General features: G+C 32.4%; 1 protein-coding gene across 1 annotated transcript; it reads right to left on the bottom strand.

Moving 5' to 3' along the window:
* Positions 1 to 10842: 10842 nt before the first annotated feature.
* On the bottom strand, positions 10843 to 17111 carry LOC106100806 (snurportin-1). Its single transcript, XM_013279840.1, has 8 exons — positions 16805 to 17111; positions 16488 to 16572; positions 16137 to 16307; positions 15471 to 15668; positions 14871 to 15001; positions 14492 to 14640; positions 13725 to 13873; positions 10843 to 11930 (listed from the first exon to the last, which is right to left on the bottom strand). Exons 1-8 carry the CDS (start codon positions 16957 to 16959, stop codon positions 11874 to 11876), a joined length of 1095 nt encoding a protein of 364 aa, XP_013135294.1. The 5' UTR covers positions 16960 to 17111; the 3' UTR covers positions 10843 to 11873.
* Positions 17112 to 20010: the final 2899 nt, after the last annotated feature.

Raw genomic sequence — 20010 nt, forward strand, 5'->3', positions numbered from 1 at the left:
CACGTCTATACCAAATTTTATCGAAATCGGTTCAGCCGTTTAGCTACAAACTCTAACAAACAGTGGTAGTTTTAACAGTGGTAGTGCCCGCTTGAACATCTTAGCACGAATGGGCCGGCACGCCCGGTGAAATACCACGACCACACAGAAGACAGGCGTGAAATGGAAGCAATTCCGTGTTCCGTGTTCCTCCTCCGTAGTAGGCAACGCATCTGCAATTGCTGATGTCTATGGGCAGCGGTCGCTCCGCCATTTTGGCGGTTTCAGGTGGCCGCTTGCTCGTTTGCCACCTTATGTTATAAAAAAAAAAACAAACATCCATTCACCCATCTAAACTTTATTCTCACACATACAATATTTTATTCACAGCAGATGATATTTAACTCTGATAATCCTCCAGGGTTTATCTCTAACGCAGTTAGTACAATTAATAAAGAAAACTGCAGACATTGCACTCTTCAAAATACATCGTTAAATTCAATCCCAATCTGGTCTCGTTAAATTGAAAGCTTACATTAATTTTAAAAAGATGGAAAGCTTTATGATCATTTAGATTTTTATGCCGCATTCATTTTGGGAGCTTAACTAAACGATTTTAAATTTTATGCCCCTTAAGCTGAGGAATTTATTTATTTAGTAAAATTGAAATATTTTCAGAAAAAAAGCAAATTAAATAATCTAGTAATTAGGTAAATCAAATCGATTTTTTTATTTATATTATTCTGTATCGTTATCACATTATAAAAAAGCATTCTTTTACTAATCTACAATAAAAGATACCAAAATAGCGCAAATTTTAAAAACCCTACAATACCTAAACTGACTACAACTAAATTGTACACTGAAATATCTTAAAACTTTGTTATAAATCACATTATTTTCAGCGTGTTTTCACGAATCGAGAAAATAACGTTAATTCCCCTTTAAATGGAATAGTATTACACGAAAAGACCGTCACGTATTTGTAACGATATCGTAAAAGCTATTACAGAACTAAGGCCGTTCTCGAAGCGAGTAAATGAAAACGGCTTTCTGATTCCTACCTTATACCAAATTTCAATGAATATATTTTCGGGTCTTACTGAATAAATTTTGTAAGCAGTAAACGTATGTTCTAAATAAGCGTAACTTTATACAATAAGACATTTAAGGAATTTGATACATTTATAACATATGACACAGGGAAAAAATCTTGATTTCAATTGAGATAACTTAACCATGTTGTGATCTTACAAGTAATCTAACCCTATAGCCATATTTAATTTTCAGTCTGATTATAAAAATAAATTACGCTTTTTGGAAAGATTCGTCGGTTGTGATTCGGTGTGAAAGCCGATGGTCCAGGTGAAGGGGGGAGGGGCAAGCACAAGGTGAGATGGTTTCATGAAGGTGTATTTACAACTTACGTTATAAATTAGATGCTTAACCACTAACAAAGGTTTCTATCTGCGCTATTTTGATATAATAGCGTGAAATTTGAAATATACCGCCAAAAATTAAATTACAGAAGTAACACGTACCCGTTTATTGAGGGAATTCGGCAATTTTCGTTTACGATTGCAACTCTCATAGACTTTTTGTTACTACCATACGACTTTACCCTTTTCGACCTAAATAAAATTTATATTCCAAAGGTTCACGCTTACATTGCTTTAAAAATAGAATCCAAAGATTATTTACAATGAGTAAAGAAGTTGAGAATAAAATATTGACTTATAAGTTGATGATTCAGTATGTACTATTTTTAAATGGCGCATCTATGGTCAAACTAAATTATATATTTTTTTTTATTATTGTACCACAATCATTGGACGCCTACAAATTATGTAAACTGCCAGTTTTGTAATTAAAAAAGAAAACAATGTAATAGACAAATAAATTGTTTTTAAATTCAAGATTCCGCCTCATGCCAGTGACAGAGTTTTAATTGCGTTGAAAAAAGTCGCCGCCGACTCGATGTCGTTTTATAATTTAATTAATAACTATTCTAATAAATGAAAAATGAAACTTTTTTTTTTGTTAATTTCTTATTCTTGTTTTTAGTTTCTAAATTGAGTTAATCCGAGATCAAGGCAATCAACATAATGGCAATTTCCTTTATCGCGTCTTAAGGTGAGCTTATCCGAGATAAATAAAAAACTATCTACATTATAAGCTATTAACACAACACTAAGAGCGCGCTCACACTTTTGACAAAACTATCGCACAACTGTTAGACGCGCTTTGATTCTTATGATCTCATATGGAGGTGCGCACTCCACTCGAGTTTTAGTTGTGCTGTTGAATGGGCTATAAAACAAATGAAAATCGCACATTTGTGCAATAATTTACAAGTAGAAAAGTATGTGTCCCCACTCTAATAATTTACAACTCTATTATACTCATCATCAACTCCCATGCCTTATCCTACTCCCGTAGGATCCGGCTTTTCTTCCTCCAAATAACTCTATCATCCGCCATCTCAGTCATCACTCCCTTCTTGATAATGTCACCTTTCACGCAAACCTGCCATCTCTTACATCATACTGCTGCGTATAAACGGTAGTACAAAGATTTTGTTCGTTGCTAAAATTCCGTAGCAACTCTGAAAGGCTGAGAAAAAACAGGTTCTTATAAATCAATTTTAATCTTCCAATTGGTTCACGCTAATTGGCTCGCGCCGTTTGAACGCTGCGCGGAGGAAATAAGACGACATTTTGTTTACAGTGTTAAAACTGTAAAGGTATTTTTTCCCTTAGGTTTTTCTTAACTTGTAGAAAGAAAGTTATTCAGTTGAGGTATCTAGATTTTGTATGTTGTTCAAATAAAATTTTGTGTAAAAACGTTTTACACTTGACTGTAATAGTTTTACTGGCACACACACACACAGAATCGTAAAGCGGTCACTAAGGAATTCATTACATTTAATAGAATAAATACTTGTAATTGTTTGTACTCCTACAAAACTTTGTTTAAAAAATTGAACAAGTAAACGAACGAACAGTACTAAACATCAACAACGATGAGAACGGAGATAACTACTACCTAAAACACCACGCAGTCTCGGTTTTTTTTTTTTTTTTGTGACTGAATGGCCACTGTTTGCCTTGAGGAGGCATTTACAGACTCACCGGGCTTGAGGTGGCCGAGCGCAGATGGCGCTTAGCCTAAACCTCGTTTATGAGTAACTAAGCTCGAGGGCTCCCTCAGGAGCCTCGGCACGAGCCGTTACTTCGTTATTATTACCGGATTGGGAGGCCACCGAGCTCTTAGATCGCTTCGATGGACGCTCCATGGAGTGACTAGGCACAAGGGCCCCCGAGAGGGGACCTCGGCTTGGGCTGTCACTCAATACGCGTTTAGCATTCCGATTCAAGGGCGCCCGAGAGGGCCGAACCTCGACTTGATCGGTTGCTGCAGAGGCAATATCGTAACCAATGAGGTTAATCCGAGGTGCGATTATTGCTAGTTGAAAACAGTCTCGGGGACCCGGAAAGTATATGTGTGGCGAGACATTCTTCTCAACATCGTGTGTTAATACAACACGGTCTCGCCACAGCGCCATCTGTTAGTGCGCTGCAAAAACGACGCCAACAGGAATATACTATTAAGTATCTCTCAGTTAGGTAAACTTTTACAAATCATCTAACAATTAACAATCAGACAAACACGACTTGACATTAATTGACTCGACTGTAACTTATGTACGTAAGTAATTGGATGTATTAGTACGGGATGCTTTTAACGTGCGTGTTTAAGTTTCATTAACCTCATTCTTAAAGAATTTTTGTCCATATATGAAGCTTCGGTACCAAAATGTGGTTCATTTTCAGCATGCAATGCTTGTTTGAATGATATTTATTAAATTTGTGTTGCTATTATTTATTGCGGCCTTTAATTTATTGAATGAGGGTTAAATTATCAGAAAGAGGTTTGATTTCAAAAGTATTCTGGCTACCGTAAAGACAATGTTTAAAGTTTCAGAAAACATCTTTTTCAAAATAAGTTTTTTCGTCTTCAAAATAATACTGAGAGAAAAAACTTATTCGAACTGGATATACGTCAACACAGCAGACAGAATAGTTTTTCTACTCCACTATTTTCAACGAAGTAGACAAAATACAATTTGTGAAGTCCCATTTCGATACAAGCGATTGATCTTATTTCTGAAACTATTTGAGATGAAATTGAATCAGAAAATCCAATATTATACCCCAATATTAACTTTCAAAAGGAAAATAGGGGATTGTTTTAATTTATTGTTCAAAAAAATTACTTTTATTTCAATTATGCAATTTTACTCTAGCGTGTGTTAGTGGTCACTTTAGCGGTCCCTTACTGTATATTTTCACTCAGTAAATCTACACTAGATTACTCAATTAGGACTTTTATAATGACACAATGCGGATCTGTAGTTAAATAATTCTATATATTAAAAGACTAGCTGTTCCTTTGCGGCTTCATCCGCATTAAACTTTGAAAATTTTATTTTATTGTTTACATGTGTCAAATTATCAATTGCAAATGACAAAATGACATGACATGATAAACCTTGGCAATCTTACTTACTTGATGTTGGCAGCAACTTAAGGTCTCTTTCCCACATTGAGGTTTTTCAAAATATTTACGCCCTAACTTTAATGGCGTGAAAATATATAGCCTAAAGCGTGACGTAAGTGTAGGGCTTTTTATTAAAAAAAGAATTATTCAATCACAGCATATGATTGCTGACATCTTAGGCAACAAAGAAGTGTGTGTTTATTATAATAGTATAGATTATAGGTTATTCGTTAATTGTTTCTACTATTATGATTTTAAATTAAATAATACCTGTGAACGTAAAACAGACGTTAAATTTTATTTATATGCAAATGTAAGTATTAACCATAAAAAATTTTGCGTATTACGCTCAGTAAAAATAAATATAAAAAGAAAATTATGTTATGGCTATGATAATTACACAATTAGGACTCGAAGTATAGTTGAAATTTTATGTGCCAGTTTGCGATACTGCCTCCGGAATTGGCCATTTTTCCCGCAAGGAAATTGCTTTGCCTTGTTTACTGTACTGCTTTGCATTACCTTTTATTTACCTAAACCATATGTGTCAAGAGTACTTAGCCTGTTAGTTACCACAACCAGCTTACAGCCAGCGTTTTACTTTTATAGAATATGACATTTAACCATAAAGGTATTTCAGTAAATACTGGATGCTTCATCGTTTGTGGAACAGAACGCTTTATTTTACTGCAAAGGCGTGGTAATAGATGTTTCATATCTAAACTGTAAAAGCATATTTCAGAGGTAAACAACAAAAATAAACAACATTTTCCGTTTAGGTTTCAGATGAAAACGATTATAGTGTCGGAAACTGACGTGTCGCTTGGGGACCATAAATTTTGTCGGAACAAGTTGATTGTTTAATACATATAGCTGGGATCGTCTGCCAACTCTTGAACGTTCTGTAGCAATGCGGTAATACTAAAAAAAAAAAACAGATTCTTTTTTTAAGATTGTCAAATACCAGTAGAATTTCCAAATAAACCACTCGAGACTATTTACATTCTACATAATATAATGCATTAAAATACAGAATATGATCTAAAATTTATGTTGTAATACAAACATACCAGTTGGACGCCAGCTTAGGTCCCATTGCACTAACGGTGTAATTGAAATTTAATCAGGACGTCAATTGAAACGTATTACGTACCATTCCGTTGAATACGGCTTGCGTTAGAGCAAGCGTAATGCTTTCCACTTTGTAGCGAATATACAAATCCAGATACAGAGATTATAGTCTATATATAATTACGTACGTTATGGTCTGTCCTCAATTCTAATGTATTTAATAATAATCGACTTAAACTTCTGCTTCCTAAAATAAATAACTTCTTTGTATGTAATCATCATCATCATCTCCCCTGCCTTATCCTACTCCCGTAGGGTCGGCACACCGGGTTTTCGTCCTCCAAAGCATTCTATCATCCGTCATCTCAGTCATCACTCACTTCTTGATCATGTCACCTTTCACGCAATCCATCCATCTCTTTCTAGGTCTACCTCTACCGATGTACCCCTCCACATTCATAACTAACATCCTTCTTGTTACATGCGATTCATCCTTCCTGATAACATGCCCATACCACTCTAACCTTTTACTCCTTATTTTCCCAACCACTGGGGCTACTCTCAAATTTCCTCTAATATACTCATTTCGTATCTTATCTTACCTTCTTTATATGTAATATTGTTTAGAATAATTTTTAGGTGTATAATAAAATAAGAATAACACTTTATTGTTAGTTACAACCTTTTGTGAAACACAAAACATATAAGTAATTTATGTTTTAAAAGGAAATGACATTTTCTTCTCGGTGTTATAAAACTATAGTTATTAGTGCTGACAACCACAACTGCACGGAAGTGAGATTTATTGCTCAGAGCTCTTTTGTGTGGTAATAACCTCACTAAATAAGTATCAAGAAGTGTTAAACTTTGTTGCAGTCTCAACTTAAGCTATGACATTGTATTGAAGTTTCCCTTTGACCCAGTTTCAAAACTTTCAATTCTCGATGTCAATAATGTACATAAAAGTCCTTGTATTTATTATTATTTTCATTATTGAAAATAAAAATATACCGTAACAACAAACGGTCTGTTAAAATAACAAACATGTTAAGAAAATATTATGAAGGCGACAGTTAATAAAAACAAAGCTTTCATTCCTCATTTTGGATTAAAATAACATAAAGAACGTACCTACAATTTCCATAAAATCTTTTGTAAACATACAAGTCGAAAACATAAACGCCAGCAGCAGACAGAAGTATTCGTTCATTTGCTTCGTATTAACGTTTATTTCATAGAATCGTTTGTTTATTGACTGCGAAAGTGGGTCACGGAAACACGGAGCTCGCGTGAGTTATTTCATATTTATTTATAGGGAATTCATAAGTATTATGACAGGAAGAAAAAAAACATAATAAATTAAGAGAAGTTTCCGAAGTACTAATTTGGAGTCAAGAATACAAAACGAAACAAGATTCTATAACATCTCAAACTTCTAATGGCAATTAAATGACCTTAACTTAATTATGGCATGTTAAAACATCAAAAATAAGTTGAAATTAAAGTTACATCTCTACTTTAGTGTGACTTACTTGGTCGGTATCAATCTTAGCAGTCATAATTAGCATGAATTGAAAGTCAATGTAACCAAAGCCTAAATTGGAAGTACGTCACCAGTGACTCTGTAATTTAATCCTGCTTGTAAATGCAAATGACGCGGATGCTCCTTGTAATTTTGTAAATGAATCGAGAAGATTGTCGCTGTTTAAAGCAGGAAGACTATCCTTTAATCAATTAGCTGAGCCTCATATTCACCAACATCGTTATCAGCTGCTAAAGGTTGCTCACAGCGTGATGTTAAATAGCCTTTTCTAAAAATAGAGCTGTAAATCGTAATACACTAGAACCTCGATAACTCAAACCTCGGTAACTTAAAAACTTCTATAACCTCAAAAAATAATATGTTCCCTTCCCATCAGAGTCAAAAACCTCTACAACATAGACCCTAGATAACTTAAAACCTCTATAACTTAAAACATTTTGTGTTTCCCTTGGACTTTAACTTATCGAGGTTCTACTGCATTTAAATTCAATTGGCAGTTGCTCTTATTAACGCTTTTAATTTATTCTGTACAATTTTGCAGTTGTTTTTAATCCTCTATGGATCCTTTAATTGCCATGCCTTCTTTATTGTATGAATTTTCAGTTCAATAATAAAGTGTTTTCGGCACGTGACAATATTAGTAAAATAAACAAGGTCTTAATAACTTATGATTTTTATAACAAATTCAGAAAGTTTTTTAAACAGCTGGCCTAAATTCCAAGTTTTATTTTTTGTTTGATACTTTCAATGTTCAAATTTTTTAAGCAATTTATTAACGTAAAAGGTAACGATAAACTCGGGCAGTTTGAAAGGAAAACAAATAAGCCAATTTAAAGTCTGCGGTAAAAATTTTGCAGCAAAAACTCATCCAATTACCGTTTTCGAAAGCATAATGGCCAGTGTTGAAGAAAATTACATTCTATGTACATTGTAACAAAGAATAATTCATAATTCTGTGGAGAATTGCCACAGAATTATCTTAATTGTGCGGTCATACGTGTGGAAATGATGCCAGATTTGTTATTATTACCGAGGTAATTTTTGTAATAATTAATTGCATCAGAGATTTTATTGCTACGATTTTATAGATAGCCGAGCCGAGTTAGGTTTTTTAACATAAAATGTTTTCGTCATTTAACGAGTAAAAGTTTATCTCAGTATTCAATAAATTCTCACGGATTACTAATATAAAATGTAATAGATATATATAATAGATATAGGTTTATTTCGCCAGACATAGCATTACCAGGCATATTTCGCCGCCTCTATAATCTGAGGGAATCAGTAAAACCTTTTTACTTTTAAGATCAATAAAAGTTTACTAATCCTCGTTCTATTACGTTATACGCGATTTTATGTACTCCAACATTTTTTAATATTTAACCATAAATTTATACTCCAATGAAATATTTATGAACGTCTACATTCAAAACTTACGATTTTTGATCGGCTTCCCAAAAGGAGGTACTCAATTCGTCTGTATTTTTTATTTAAAATTAGTGATTAAAATCATCAGATTTACTAATCTTACATTTATTGCAACTTGGTTCAATATTAAATATTTAAGGGAAAAAGGTGTCATATAGCATTAATACAATTTTTTACGAAACGAAGTAATAGTAGTTCTATCAACTATTATTTCAGATACCATTTTACAGCGTGGTGTATTGTATAAGTGTACATTGCATATTTACTACGAAATTTAGATTAAATCAAAGAGTTTTAAAGCAATAGTAAAGAGAATGTTTAGGAAGCGCTTGTGGTGGAACATGGCCAGCTGTTCTAAACAACTACTAAATAACATTCCCACTGTAGAATATTTTAGATGCAAGAATGTTAGCGGAATTTAATATTGTCTAATATTATATCTAGCCTAAACCTCGTAACTAGTTATGGATGTTTTAAATATAAGTTTAAATTCTAACCAAATCGAGTGGTTCATTATACAATAATATTCTGTAAGTTCCTGCGAATATTCGCTTAATTTCGCGTGTTTATTGGAACATTAAATTTAACTAATAAATATAATTTAAAAGCTGGTGGATTAGGGTTACTTATTACTTAATACAATAAAAATTAGTTATATATTATATGCGAAATTTGAAAATAAAATATTCATGCGCTAAAACAGTTATATTTCACATCAAAAATGACGAGGGTTGGATTCAACATTTAACCTGAATATGTAAAATATTCTTGATTTATTGCATTATCACGACTCAACAGCGCGGGTTTCGGATCGAAATTAAATGTTAGGAATAAAAAATAAGGTTAGGGACTACTCTTAGCTTTTTTAGTCTGTAGATTTCAATCTATCTATTAATAAAATTTTTATTTAATATTCTAGTCTAATTGGAAGTAGTACACGCGCAGGTAACCTAGAGACTACACACGCTTAACTAATTATGAGCATAATTAAGTTAAAAATGTATTTCCAGGGAGAATCGTAAAACAAGAATATTTTGCGTAATGACAAAAGTACGGTGTGGAACAACCTAAAATAACAAGCTTATTTAAAACTTTATTTATATGCAAATTATTATTTTCACCGCATAATACTGTAGATGAAATAATTTAGCGTGATTTCAGAGTTTATGCTAATGTGGACACAACATGTTCTCACGTCCCAGGATTTATATTCTGTACCTGACTTATAAATATACATGTATAGCTATACGAGGATGAACTGAATGCATTTTATGAATACGTTATTTCATATCATTGAATAAACATTTTCTTTTTGTAAGCTCTCTCTCGCCAAAGCTTTACAAAGGTAATGAAAACGGTAAAACACATCTCGAGTATTAATTTGCAACAGTCTCATGTATATCTTTATATTTTATTTTTAAAATGTAAGTTTTTAACATTTTTGTTTCAGTGAATATGTCCAATAATTTATGAATGTTGACTGCTATGGAGCGCCCCACAAACCTGAACTTTACCTTCTAACGTTGAAAGACCATAGGACCCTGATTGCTTTCTGAATCTGAAACTAGAGGCACAAGAAGGAAGGTCAATCATAATAAGGAAGGTTGTCATCACCACAAAAACCCCTTTCGCGGTGTAAGTCTGAAAATGTTGCCATTTACTTTCAGCGTAAGTTCTGGTCTAACCTTGTGCAAGCAAGGTCATCTCATAAAATATATCGAGTTATAGCCATTAATAACTAAGATGGCTATTAATATTGGATTGGAATAAATACTAGTTTCGCAATATGTATAGATCCAATAAAATCTTAACGACTGTTTGTCGACTATAAATGAAAGGAAATCTTAAGCTATCAATTACCAATATAAACCGTTGGATACCTAAAATATTAACAAATGTAACGTGTATAATTTTTGACTGACTTCCCAAAAGAAGGAGGTACTCAATTCATCTGTATGTTTTTTTTAATACAAATAAGAAGACATGTATAATAGAAAACTCCTTTTCTTCGTAGAGGTGACATCACTGAATGGTTTAAGATCATATTCGTTTCTTTGGTCATGGCATTATAATGAAAAGTGTTGGATCGAATTTAAAAAATTGAAGTATAGTGAACGAACATCTATGTCTTACTTTGAAAACATGTTAAGCATTTTTAAAATTTCTCAAAAAAATGTTCAAATAATGTATAAAAAGTATTGGTTGAGGAATATCTATTTAAAAAAAGTCATTCAAAAAGCTAATATTTATTACATACAATCGACATATACAAAATCATTTATAAATATACATTTCAAGTAACAATACATATGTTTAATAATTGTCATACGATAGTTCAAAGCAACTTCGTAATAATGTAAAAAATTACAGACTAAACCGAATACTTTCTCATTTCTAAACATAAGCAACTGTCAACATAGTCCTTACAAAACTTAATAAAAAAAAATTACATAGTTTCAATTAATAACTAACTTAACATTTAAAAAATATACAAAACCAGGAATCTGGTACAAGCAATAATAAAATAGCGAGAACAAAATATACATAAGTACAAATAATGCTTTGTACCAAAAACTAAAAATATCAAAAAAACTAAGTGTTACCTAATGAGAAAAATAAATTAAAAAACTCACAAATATTCATTTAATACAACTACTACTTCATTTATAGTTAGCCATATCCAATAAGTTTAACATATATTATCTATAAAATTGGGTTGACACATATTTAAAAAAAACTGGTCATATTGGCCATATAACTAAAGTCAACTAGCACTAGACAGTGCTAATAATATATAAACCTCAAAATACATGGTCTTGAAATACAATGCACATTTCAAATAAATTTGGAAACTTATTTTTCACAAACACAGCGAAGACACCAACATAGAGAAACTAAAAGAAATTATTTATTTAAATGTCAAATACAAGTCACATTAAACCCTACTACGTACTTATAAATAAGTACTTTATACAAAAAGAGTAAAACTCTTTTAATTGTGAATTTCACTATTGTTTTCGTATACATTAACATTTAAAACAAACTTTTATTACTAAAACATTCTAAAACGAAAAAAATGCATTGACAATTAAATTGAAGGCCCTTACGTAAACTTATGTAACTGCAAATAGTACATTTTACCGGGGTATTAAAATAAAATGTGTATCTCGTGTTATATTTATCACACAGTGGTAAAAATTAATATTTTAATGGAAGAATAAATACATAATACTACCATACAAATTTAGTTTATAGGTATATGGAGATAGTTTACTAATACATGTATGTAAACTTAATTATATTTGTTTTGAGGTGGCTGTGGAGTCGTCCTTGGTTTTTCTGCTTCTATCTGAAACGCATAAATTGAGTACATTTTATTTATCTGACCATTTAAAAAGTTATTTTATAAAATAACTACTGCAGTCGCACAGAAAATTTAGATAGGACACGAAAAAAGCTTAAAATTGGTAAACAACGAGAATAAGAAATAAAAGGTCATCTAAAAATACAACACCAACTAGCTGTCACATTATGTATTATAATTTCATTAAGGAAATAATTAAAAGAAACTCCTTTGAGACCATAAATTGAGTTCAAAAGATATCAAAGTCTTCGACCCTAATTAAATATTTGACCATCTCCATGTTACACCCCGTATATTGTACTTTTACTAAAATTTAAACGACAAAAAAACATAGTGTGACTCAACCCCTTGATAAAAAATGTCTTTAAAGAGTATGTTTAATTTAAGTTCAAATAAAGTCATACAAATATATACATAACTTAAAAGATATTTCAAATTTACATAATTAAGGTAATATCTACCAAGCAAATAACAGTATTCACAATAGAAAAAAAATAGATAAGGCAAATAATTGAACAAGAATATCGCTCATAACCAACAAAGACGCAACAACTTGCTGGCAAGAAAACAGATAACAGAATAAAAGAAAAAAACCTTAAATTCTTCTTTTTGCACATATTATTGCCATAAGTAAGATAATATTAATTTTACCTTAGAAACAAATTACGACAAAAAAAAATTAAATAAAGGAAATAAAAACAAAGGGGGTTTGTCTATCATACTTCATATTTCATTCTAAAATTATAAATCTGAAAGTTTTGATAGATGGATGGATGTTTGTTAGAGTTTGCAGTCTAAACGGCTGAACGGATTTCGATGACATTTGGCATAGACGATAGAGGATAGTCTAGAAGAACACATAGGTTGCTCAGTTTTGATTTTTTTTAATTCCACGCGGACAGAGTCGCAGGCGAAAGCTAGTAAAATATAAATGGCAACCAAAAATAAAGGGGGTTTTACACACATGTCATGCCTCGAACCTCTCACCTTGAAATTAAAACAGGAGCCACTGGTCGTAATCGAACTCACGTGCCAGTGCTCACCGATCGGTAAATATATGGACGATGCTGACGTCATCTCGAAAATAACAAACAGATAACACAGATTTCATTTCATTCCCTTGCCTTCCAATGATATCAAACGAGTAGCAATTTAAAAAAGTAGTCGAATCCTGAGCCTACTCTCTTAAGATGTTATTTCCAATACGAATATTGTACAAACTTGTAACATCTTGATCTTATTTGTCATATATTCTGGCGGTATCCTACAACACCGAAACCCCCTCTCTCCCCCTAACCAAACTTTTTTTTATATTATTAGGTGGCAAACGAGCAAACGGCAACCTGAATCCGCCGAAATGGCAAAGCAACCGCTGCCCTCAGACATCCACAATTGCAGACGCGTTCGCTACCCTAAATCTGCAGAAGAGGAGACGCACATAAACAGAATATTTCCCCTTTCTATGCGTCGCCTCCGCCGAAATATCCACTTTTCCTTCCCATCCTTTTCATTTAAGAAACGGGTGGAAAGAAAAAACTAAAATCAGGCCTTGCATTGTGTTGTGACATTTCCAGTGATGTGCCAGTTGGCTTAGATATTTAATGAACACTATGTAGTCGATACTTTTACGAGCTTACATAACTAAATCACAAAAATACTACTAACTACCTAAATATATAAAATTCAATCTAAACTAGTGTTGAATTAGCCTTTAAAACAAGATAAACTAAACTAATGGTTGGTTTTATCCTGACATGTAAGAGAAAATAAATGAAATACCTCTGAAGTTTCAGTTTCCATAAAACTAGCAGATGGTTTATAAGGCCTGCATTTTTTCCTCATTTTTTCTGTAAATTCTTCTATGAAAACTGCTTGATTTTCATATTTTTTTGGTCTTTGGAGCTCGTATGCAACATTCACTGTTATATCTGAAAATGGAGTGCAATAACATCATGTAATTGTTATTAAATATTGAGGTTATAAAAAAAGGGTTATTCATATGAATAGAAATTAATTAATTAAATTAAATTAACATTTAACAAAATACGTTTTTTCTAAAAAAATAATGAAAATATGTATGCGTTCATTCAGAGACTGGGCTGACTGCACTCATAGCTTGCAACAAAAAAAGTTTTTTTGATTGACAATACAATCATCAAAACTTTTCAATTTTCATGTAACCTCCTATCTATTTACTTTAAAACATTATTATATACTTCCATCTGGGTGGCAAAGAATATAAGGGCCTGTCTGACAATTCTTGTAAGTTATCAGTTAACAATATTTGATGAAAATATCGGATTTTGGTGTACTGACAGTGACGTCACTTTTAATCTATCTAAGCCTCTATCAGGCAGTGATAGGACAGGCCAGTCTCATATCTTTTTTTTTCACATTGATACCCTTCCCGTAGATGGCAGATGTTTCTCGGAGCCAATATGACTTTATAACTGAAGAGTTTTTGAATTTGGTCCATTAGTTTCGGAAACTACTCTAGCAAAAAATCAAATCTTTCGTATTAATTCATTAGTATCGAAAACACTTACCATGTCCCAATACTTCTCTCACCATGAAGGGGTAGAGCCAACCGACAAGCGGAGTTTGTCCCGCGGTGTAATTAGCCAGCTTATGATAGAACAGTAACCCATCCAACGCGGGATTGAAGTTTGTGAAATGTGGAAATGTCATCATGAACCTAAAATCATTGTTGTGTTATTTTAAATATTTAAACACTTTTAATGCCCTTTCGAGTTAAGGCATGTTAAAATTTAAGACTGAAAAGTTATAACAAGAAATAAAAGTCAAACAAACAAACAAAAATTAACAAGATACTATTCATATTGTATGTACATGTAGGTTTTAAATATTCACTAAGCGGACTAACAGCTTGGCTATTTACTTAAATTACTTGATAACAATACTTACTTATTAAATGAGTCTTTATCACAAGAAGCAGTAGGTAACAGTTTGAAAGTAAGTTTGTTTTTCTTTGATAATTTGTTTATCCCTTCAATTTCCTGTAGGTGAGTTTTCAACCAATACTGTCTAAACTCAGCCTGTAATTATAAAGCACATATTAGTTTTTTTGACCATTCACATAGATTTTGTTTGGGGTGGGCAATTAATACTTAAATTTTCATCACCAGCTCAATATACATCCTCACTCTTTTTTGTTTGTTTCATCTGGATACATTTATAAGCTTGTTCCGCATAATATTTCAAAATGTTTAAACAATTGTAACTTTTGCCAGTTTTCCCAACAGTACTTTTAGACTACTTATTTAATTGATACTGTCGCTTTAAACTCAGAGCAACACTACTCGTCCAGACCCAGGTTGCGCGCCAATCTAACCATACTTCTAGTAACATTGACAGCTGTCAGCTAGAGACGTGACGTTTATGCCGATAATCTATAGTTGCGCCAATTCTATAGCACGGTACTAATTTTGTTCCTAACAGTACATAGTAGGATTTGACGCCAGGACCTGTAGATTAAGTAAAGTGCAGTAGAAACTCCTTTCTTACCTCTCCATTAGTCATTGGTTGACTATTCCATGCAAGAAGATCTAACACATACACTGTGTCATATTCATCCAAATAAAATCCATCTAGTACAGAGAATTTTCCTGTTCTAATGTGATTTTCACCAGGATTGCCGCCTGGTAAAGCTGTGTGAACTTCCTTTATAAACTGTCCATATTTTGTATAAAGTTTTGTCATTCCCTGAAACATCAGTATTTATTTTTTTAAGAATGGTTAATATTCAGTTACTTTCATCATCATATTACATTATTAATACTACACTAGCTGTTGCTTGCAACTTCATCTGCATTAAATTTAAAAAAATTGGCAAAATATATGCCTATGGCACTCAAAATCTCAAACATCGCTTTTTAATAGTGAAAGAACCTTTGAAATCGACCCAGTAGTTTTTGAGTTATTTATTACATACAAAAATACAAATCTGTCCTCTTTATAATATTAGTATAGATAGAACATTTTTAATGCTATGTTTTAAAAAGATAAAAGATTTTATAGTTTGCATTGAATAGGCTCTGAAACTTTACCATTTAAAAGCTAAATCATCACAAGTAACAGATACTGTTTTACTACATTTTTGTAATTCTAGAAGGACAAAGTCAGAGGCAAAAGCTAGTGGTAACTAAAAAACAATTTAAAAAAAGAACTTACTCTATCTGACACAATTAGTACTCTGGCACCTTTGGGACATGCTACCACATACCAATTTTCATTAAAATCCTCCGGCTTCTCAACTAACCATTCTGACCGCATAAGAACATTCTTATATGTCTTTGGTGTTTTAGTGAAACCCGCAACATATATATTTGGTCTATAAGATGCCTGGAAAAGTGGAATAGAAACTTTGAATAATATGAAACATCCTAGTATTATGTTTAAGATAATATTTTTTTAGGAAATCCAACTTCTTATTGTTTATTGAAGATGAATTTATGTATCCAATAACATTCTTTTTGCAAGATAAAAAGCTACAACATATTAGAAATGCATTTGATTTCTTACCCTTTCATTTCCATAGATTGGTTGATCATTAGTCTTAGATAGGTCAAATATCCCTCTAAATTGGTCTAAGTTATCATATCTGCTCCTGAAAAATGGTAAAAATTGCTTAGAAATACAATTGTGGTAGTTATTTGACATAGAAATATAAGAAATATATAAATAATTATCATTTACAACCAAATCAATAAATATTCTATAATGATTATCTATAATTTATAAAAACAAATTAAAACCATAGATTTTTCTGAAATAGGCAGGCTTACAAAAATTCAAAACAAGTCACTGACTTTAAATTAGAAATATTGAAGTCTTCTTACCCTTTTTGTAAATTCAAAATCTCCTTTCGTCTTTGCTCTTGGTTTCCATATCTACCCCAATTCTTGTATAATGTTCCCCGATCGCCAGATCTAGGACCATATTGAGTTTCATCGCAAGCGAAAGCGGAATTGAATTTTTGCAGTACTTCATCCATTTTCTTTCTGGCGCTGTTTATTATTATTTGGAATCGTAAATAAAACTTAAATCATTATTCTCTATTATAAGTATCTGTAATAAAATCAATAAAGCCGTTTCAACATTGATTCGGCGTTCATTAAACACCTAAAATCAATGCAACAGCAACAGGTTTGATTTTGACAGTTCATACTGAAGTTACGTCAAAACGTTACGTTTTTGTAGAATTTATTTATAAAAAGATTTTTTTTCATAAATAAGATAAATGTAAAAGAGAAAAATCTCATAGTAAATATTTATAAAAATTAAACAAATATGGATTTAAAACCAGTAGTTAATTTTTCAATATACAACCCAATAGAACGCCTGAAGGGTGGATTTGTTTTCACGCACTAAAGAAATCAGCATCCTCACAATTTCCGTCGTATTCTTCGTTTTACGATGTTTTAGATATTTATTAACATTATAAAGAGGAAAGATGTGGATTTTTGGATTTAATTCCTATATTAGCTGAAATAATTCAAAAACTACTGGACTGATTTCAAAAACTGTTGCACTATTGCAAAACTATGATATCGCTGAGTAACATGGGCTATATTTTTATTATTTTTTTAATTTCACGTGGACGAAGTCGCAAGCAACACCTATTAAGCTATAACCGTGGTAATCTAAACGCTTAAAACCAAACTTGAGCCACAACACATATCTATACCAAAGCCTATAATAAAATTAAATAACAGTTCTTGAGGAGGCCTAGGCCTAACGAGGTATAGGCTAAGCGCCTACAACACACTGTAAATACCTCTTGGAAAAAAGTGACTAGTCAGAAACAAAAAGAAAACGAAAAGTATTCAACCCATTTCTTGCAAGTCGTAAGGGAAGTCAGGACATGGTAAATCAGTTCGATTGTATTCATTATATTAGGCAGACTTAAAGTCTTCGGTGGTACGAAATACATAGTTGCAGGTAGGTGGATAATCAAAAAAATTAATACCTCTTTAACATTTATAGAATTAGGAAAACATAGTGTTATAGTGGCTTGGTAACTTTTCTTTAAGATAACTAACGTGATAGTGACACGGTACAACTTTGCGCTAATATTCAGAGCTTGGTACGTTCGGCGGCGTCAAACGACCTATTTACGACAGTTATCTGCATAATAGCCGCAGATTATGTTCAAAGCCAAAGTTAATATTTATAAGAATTAAAACTACGTATTTTAATCGATTCTTAATTAGCAGTTTTTTGTTATGCTCGACTGACCTAAAGGTAAATACGTATAAGTAGCTTTGTAGGTATTTATGTATGTCCATTTTATAGCGAACTTCTGTTTAGGAAATACATAGCCAACAAATTTAAAATGTAGTAAATCAAAAAGAAATGTGTGTTATTAAATTTACTATACTGAAAATCGAACACGGGACCTTTGATTTTGAATTATTTGGCTTTGTATAATTTTTGGAAGTATAATGAAATCTAACCTAACAAAAAGAAAAAACGTACGAAGGTTTTTAGATTAATGTATACTTTATCAAGCATGTCACTGAATATAGAAAATACGTTTCTAATCGATTTTTTTTTTCAGTGAATTGAACGGTACAAAAGGCACTCTGTTCAGTTCGTCTCGCCGTACCTGTTTGAGAGCAGAGCCAGCCTATAGTAACGTATAGACTATGACGTGTGAACACCGCGTAAGACGATTTGCTCATTTCTCATAGGACATGTTTTATACACGTTTAAACCAGTTTTACAACTGATACAAACTTTGCTAATAGATTTTTTTTATTTATTATTGTATTTTAATTGTCAAACGTTATCATAATACTAGCTATTGCTCGCGACCTCGTCTCTCGGAATTAAAAATCTAGTAATAAATAAAGCTTACCTGCTTTTGCCCGCGACTCCGTCCATGCGGAATTAAAAAAATACTAATTAGCCTATATGTTTTACATCCATGCCAAACTGAAAACAGATGCCTACTTTTTGAATTCCAAAATTTTGTTATCTTGCATTTTATTCGTATAAATCTTGCATTTACAAAGGATTGGTTAACTATTAATATCCAATACGTCATACAATGCGTTTTTCAAACATAACTCTTCACCTTGGCCTTATGATCGATGACGAACACACGTGGAGACCATACTACGTAGGAAGTACCATAATTTACATCATTAAAAAGCACTCAGCTATATTTGCGATAAGTATGTAACAATTTTTTGGTGAGTGATGAAAAGGGGACAAACAAGCGGCCACCGCAAAAAAGCGAAGCAACCGTCACCCATATACATCCATATCGAACGCTCAGACCAGATGAATTAAGTACCTCTTTTTTGGGAAATCGGTAAAAAATATAAACCATCACGAGAACCCACACGTGCATTCTATGTATGATTTTCTTGCAGGACTTCTGTCTCTAGACTGGACTAATGTCAACCAGGTATTAAGCTGCATTTCGATTCAGTAACGTAACCATAGCAACAACGAAAATCAAGGTTCCGTCCCGGGAAACCTTGAAATAAGTCGTTCCTGTGGAAGTTAGCATTCGTGCGTTTGGCGCTCGGCCACCAAACAATCTGGTAAAGTACAGAAAGCCTCCGCCAGTTCAATGGATATCAGCCAAAACTTAGTTTATAAGTATGATAAGGTTTATGGTTTAAGTGGTCATCTGTGTTGTGATGAGTAATCTTGTTAATATGAATGCGAAGGATGGGTGTTTGTTACAAGATATCTCCTTAACAGCTGAACGTAACTTGATGAAATTTGGCAAGGATATAGAACATAACGTTTTTTTTTTAAATTCCGTCGTGAGCGGTAGCTAGTAAGTAATTATTGTCCTAAGTACTTATGTCAAACTTTTAGGAAATAAGTATTGCTAAGGTAAAAATTTCACTTTTTCACGCAACAATAGTCACGTTTCGATCTAATTTATTCAGAACTAGCTTACGCCCGCGACTCCGTCCGGGTGGCATTAAAAAACAAAAGTCAATAGCCTATGTGTTCTAGACTAACAAACATCCATCCATCCATCTAACCTTTTACCTTTTAAGAAGTAAGATTGATGAATTGA

The sequence above is a fragment of the Papilio polytes genome, unplaced genomic scaffold (assembly GCF_000836215.1).
Source record: "Papilio polytes unplaced genomic scaffold, Ppol_1.0 DF824047.1, whole genome shotgun sequence".
NCBI lineage: Eukaryota > Metazoa > Arthropoda > Insecta > Lepidoptera > Papilionidae > Papilio > Papilio polytes.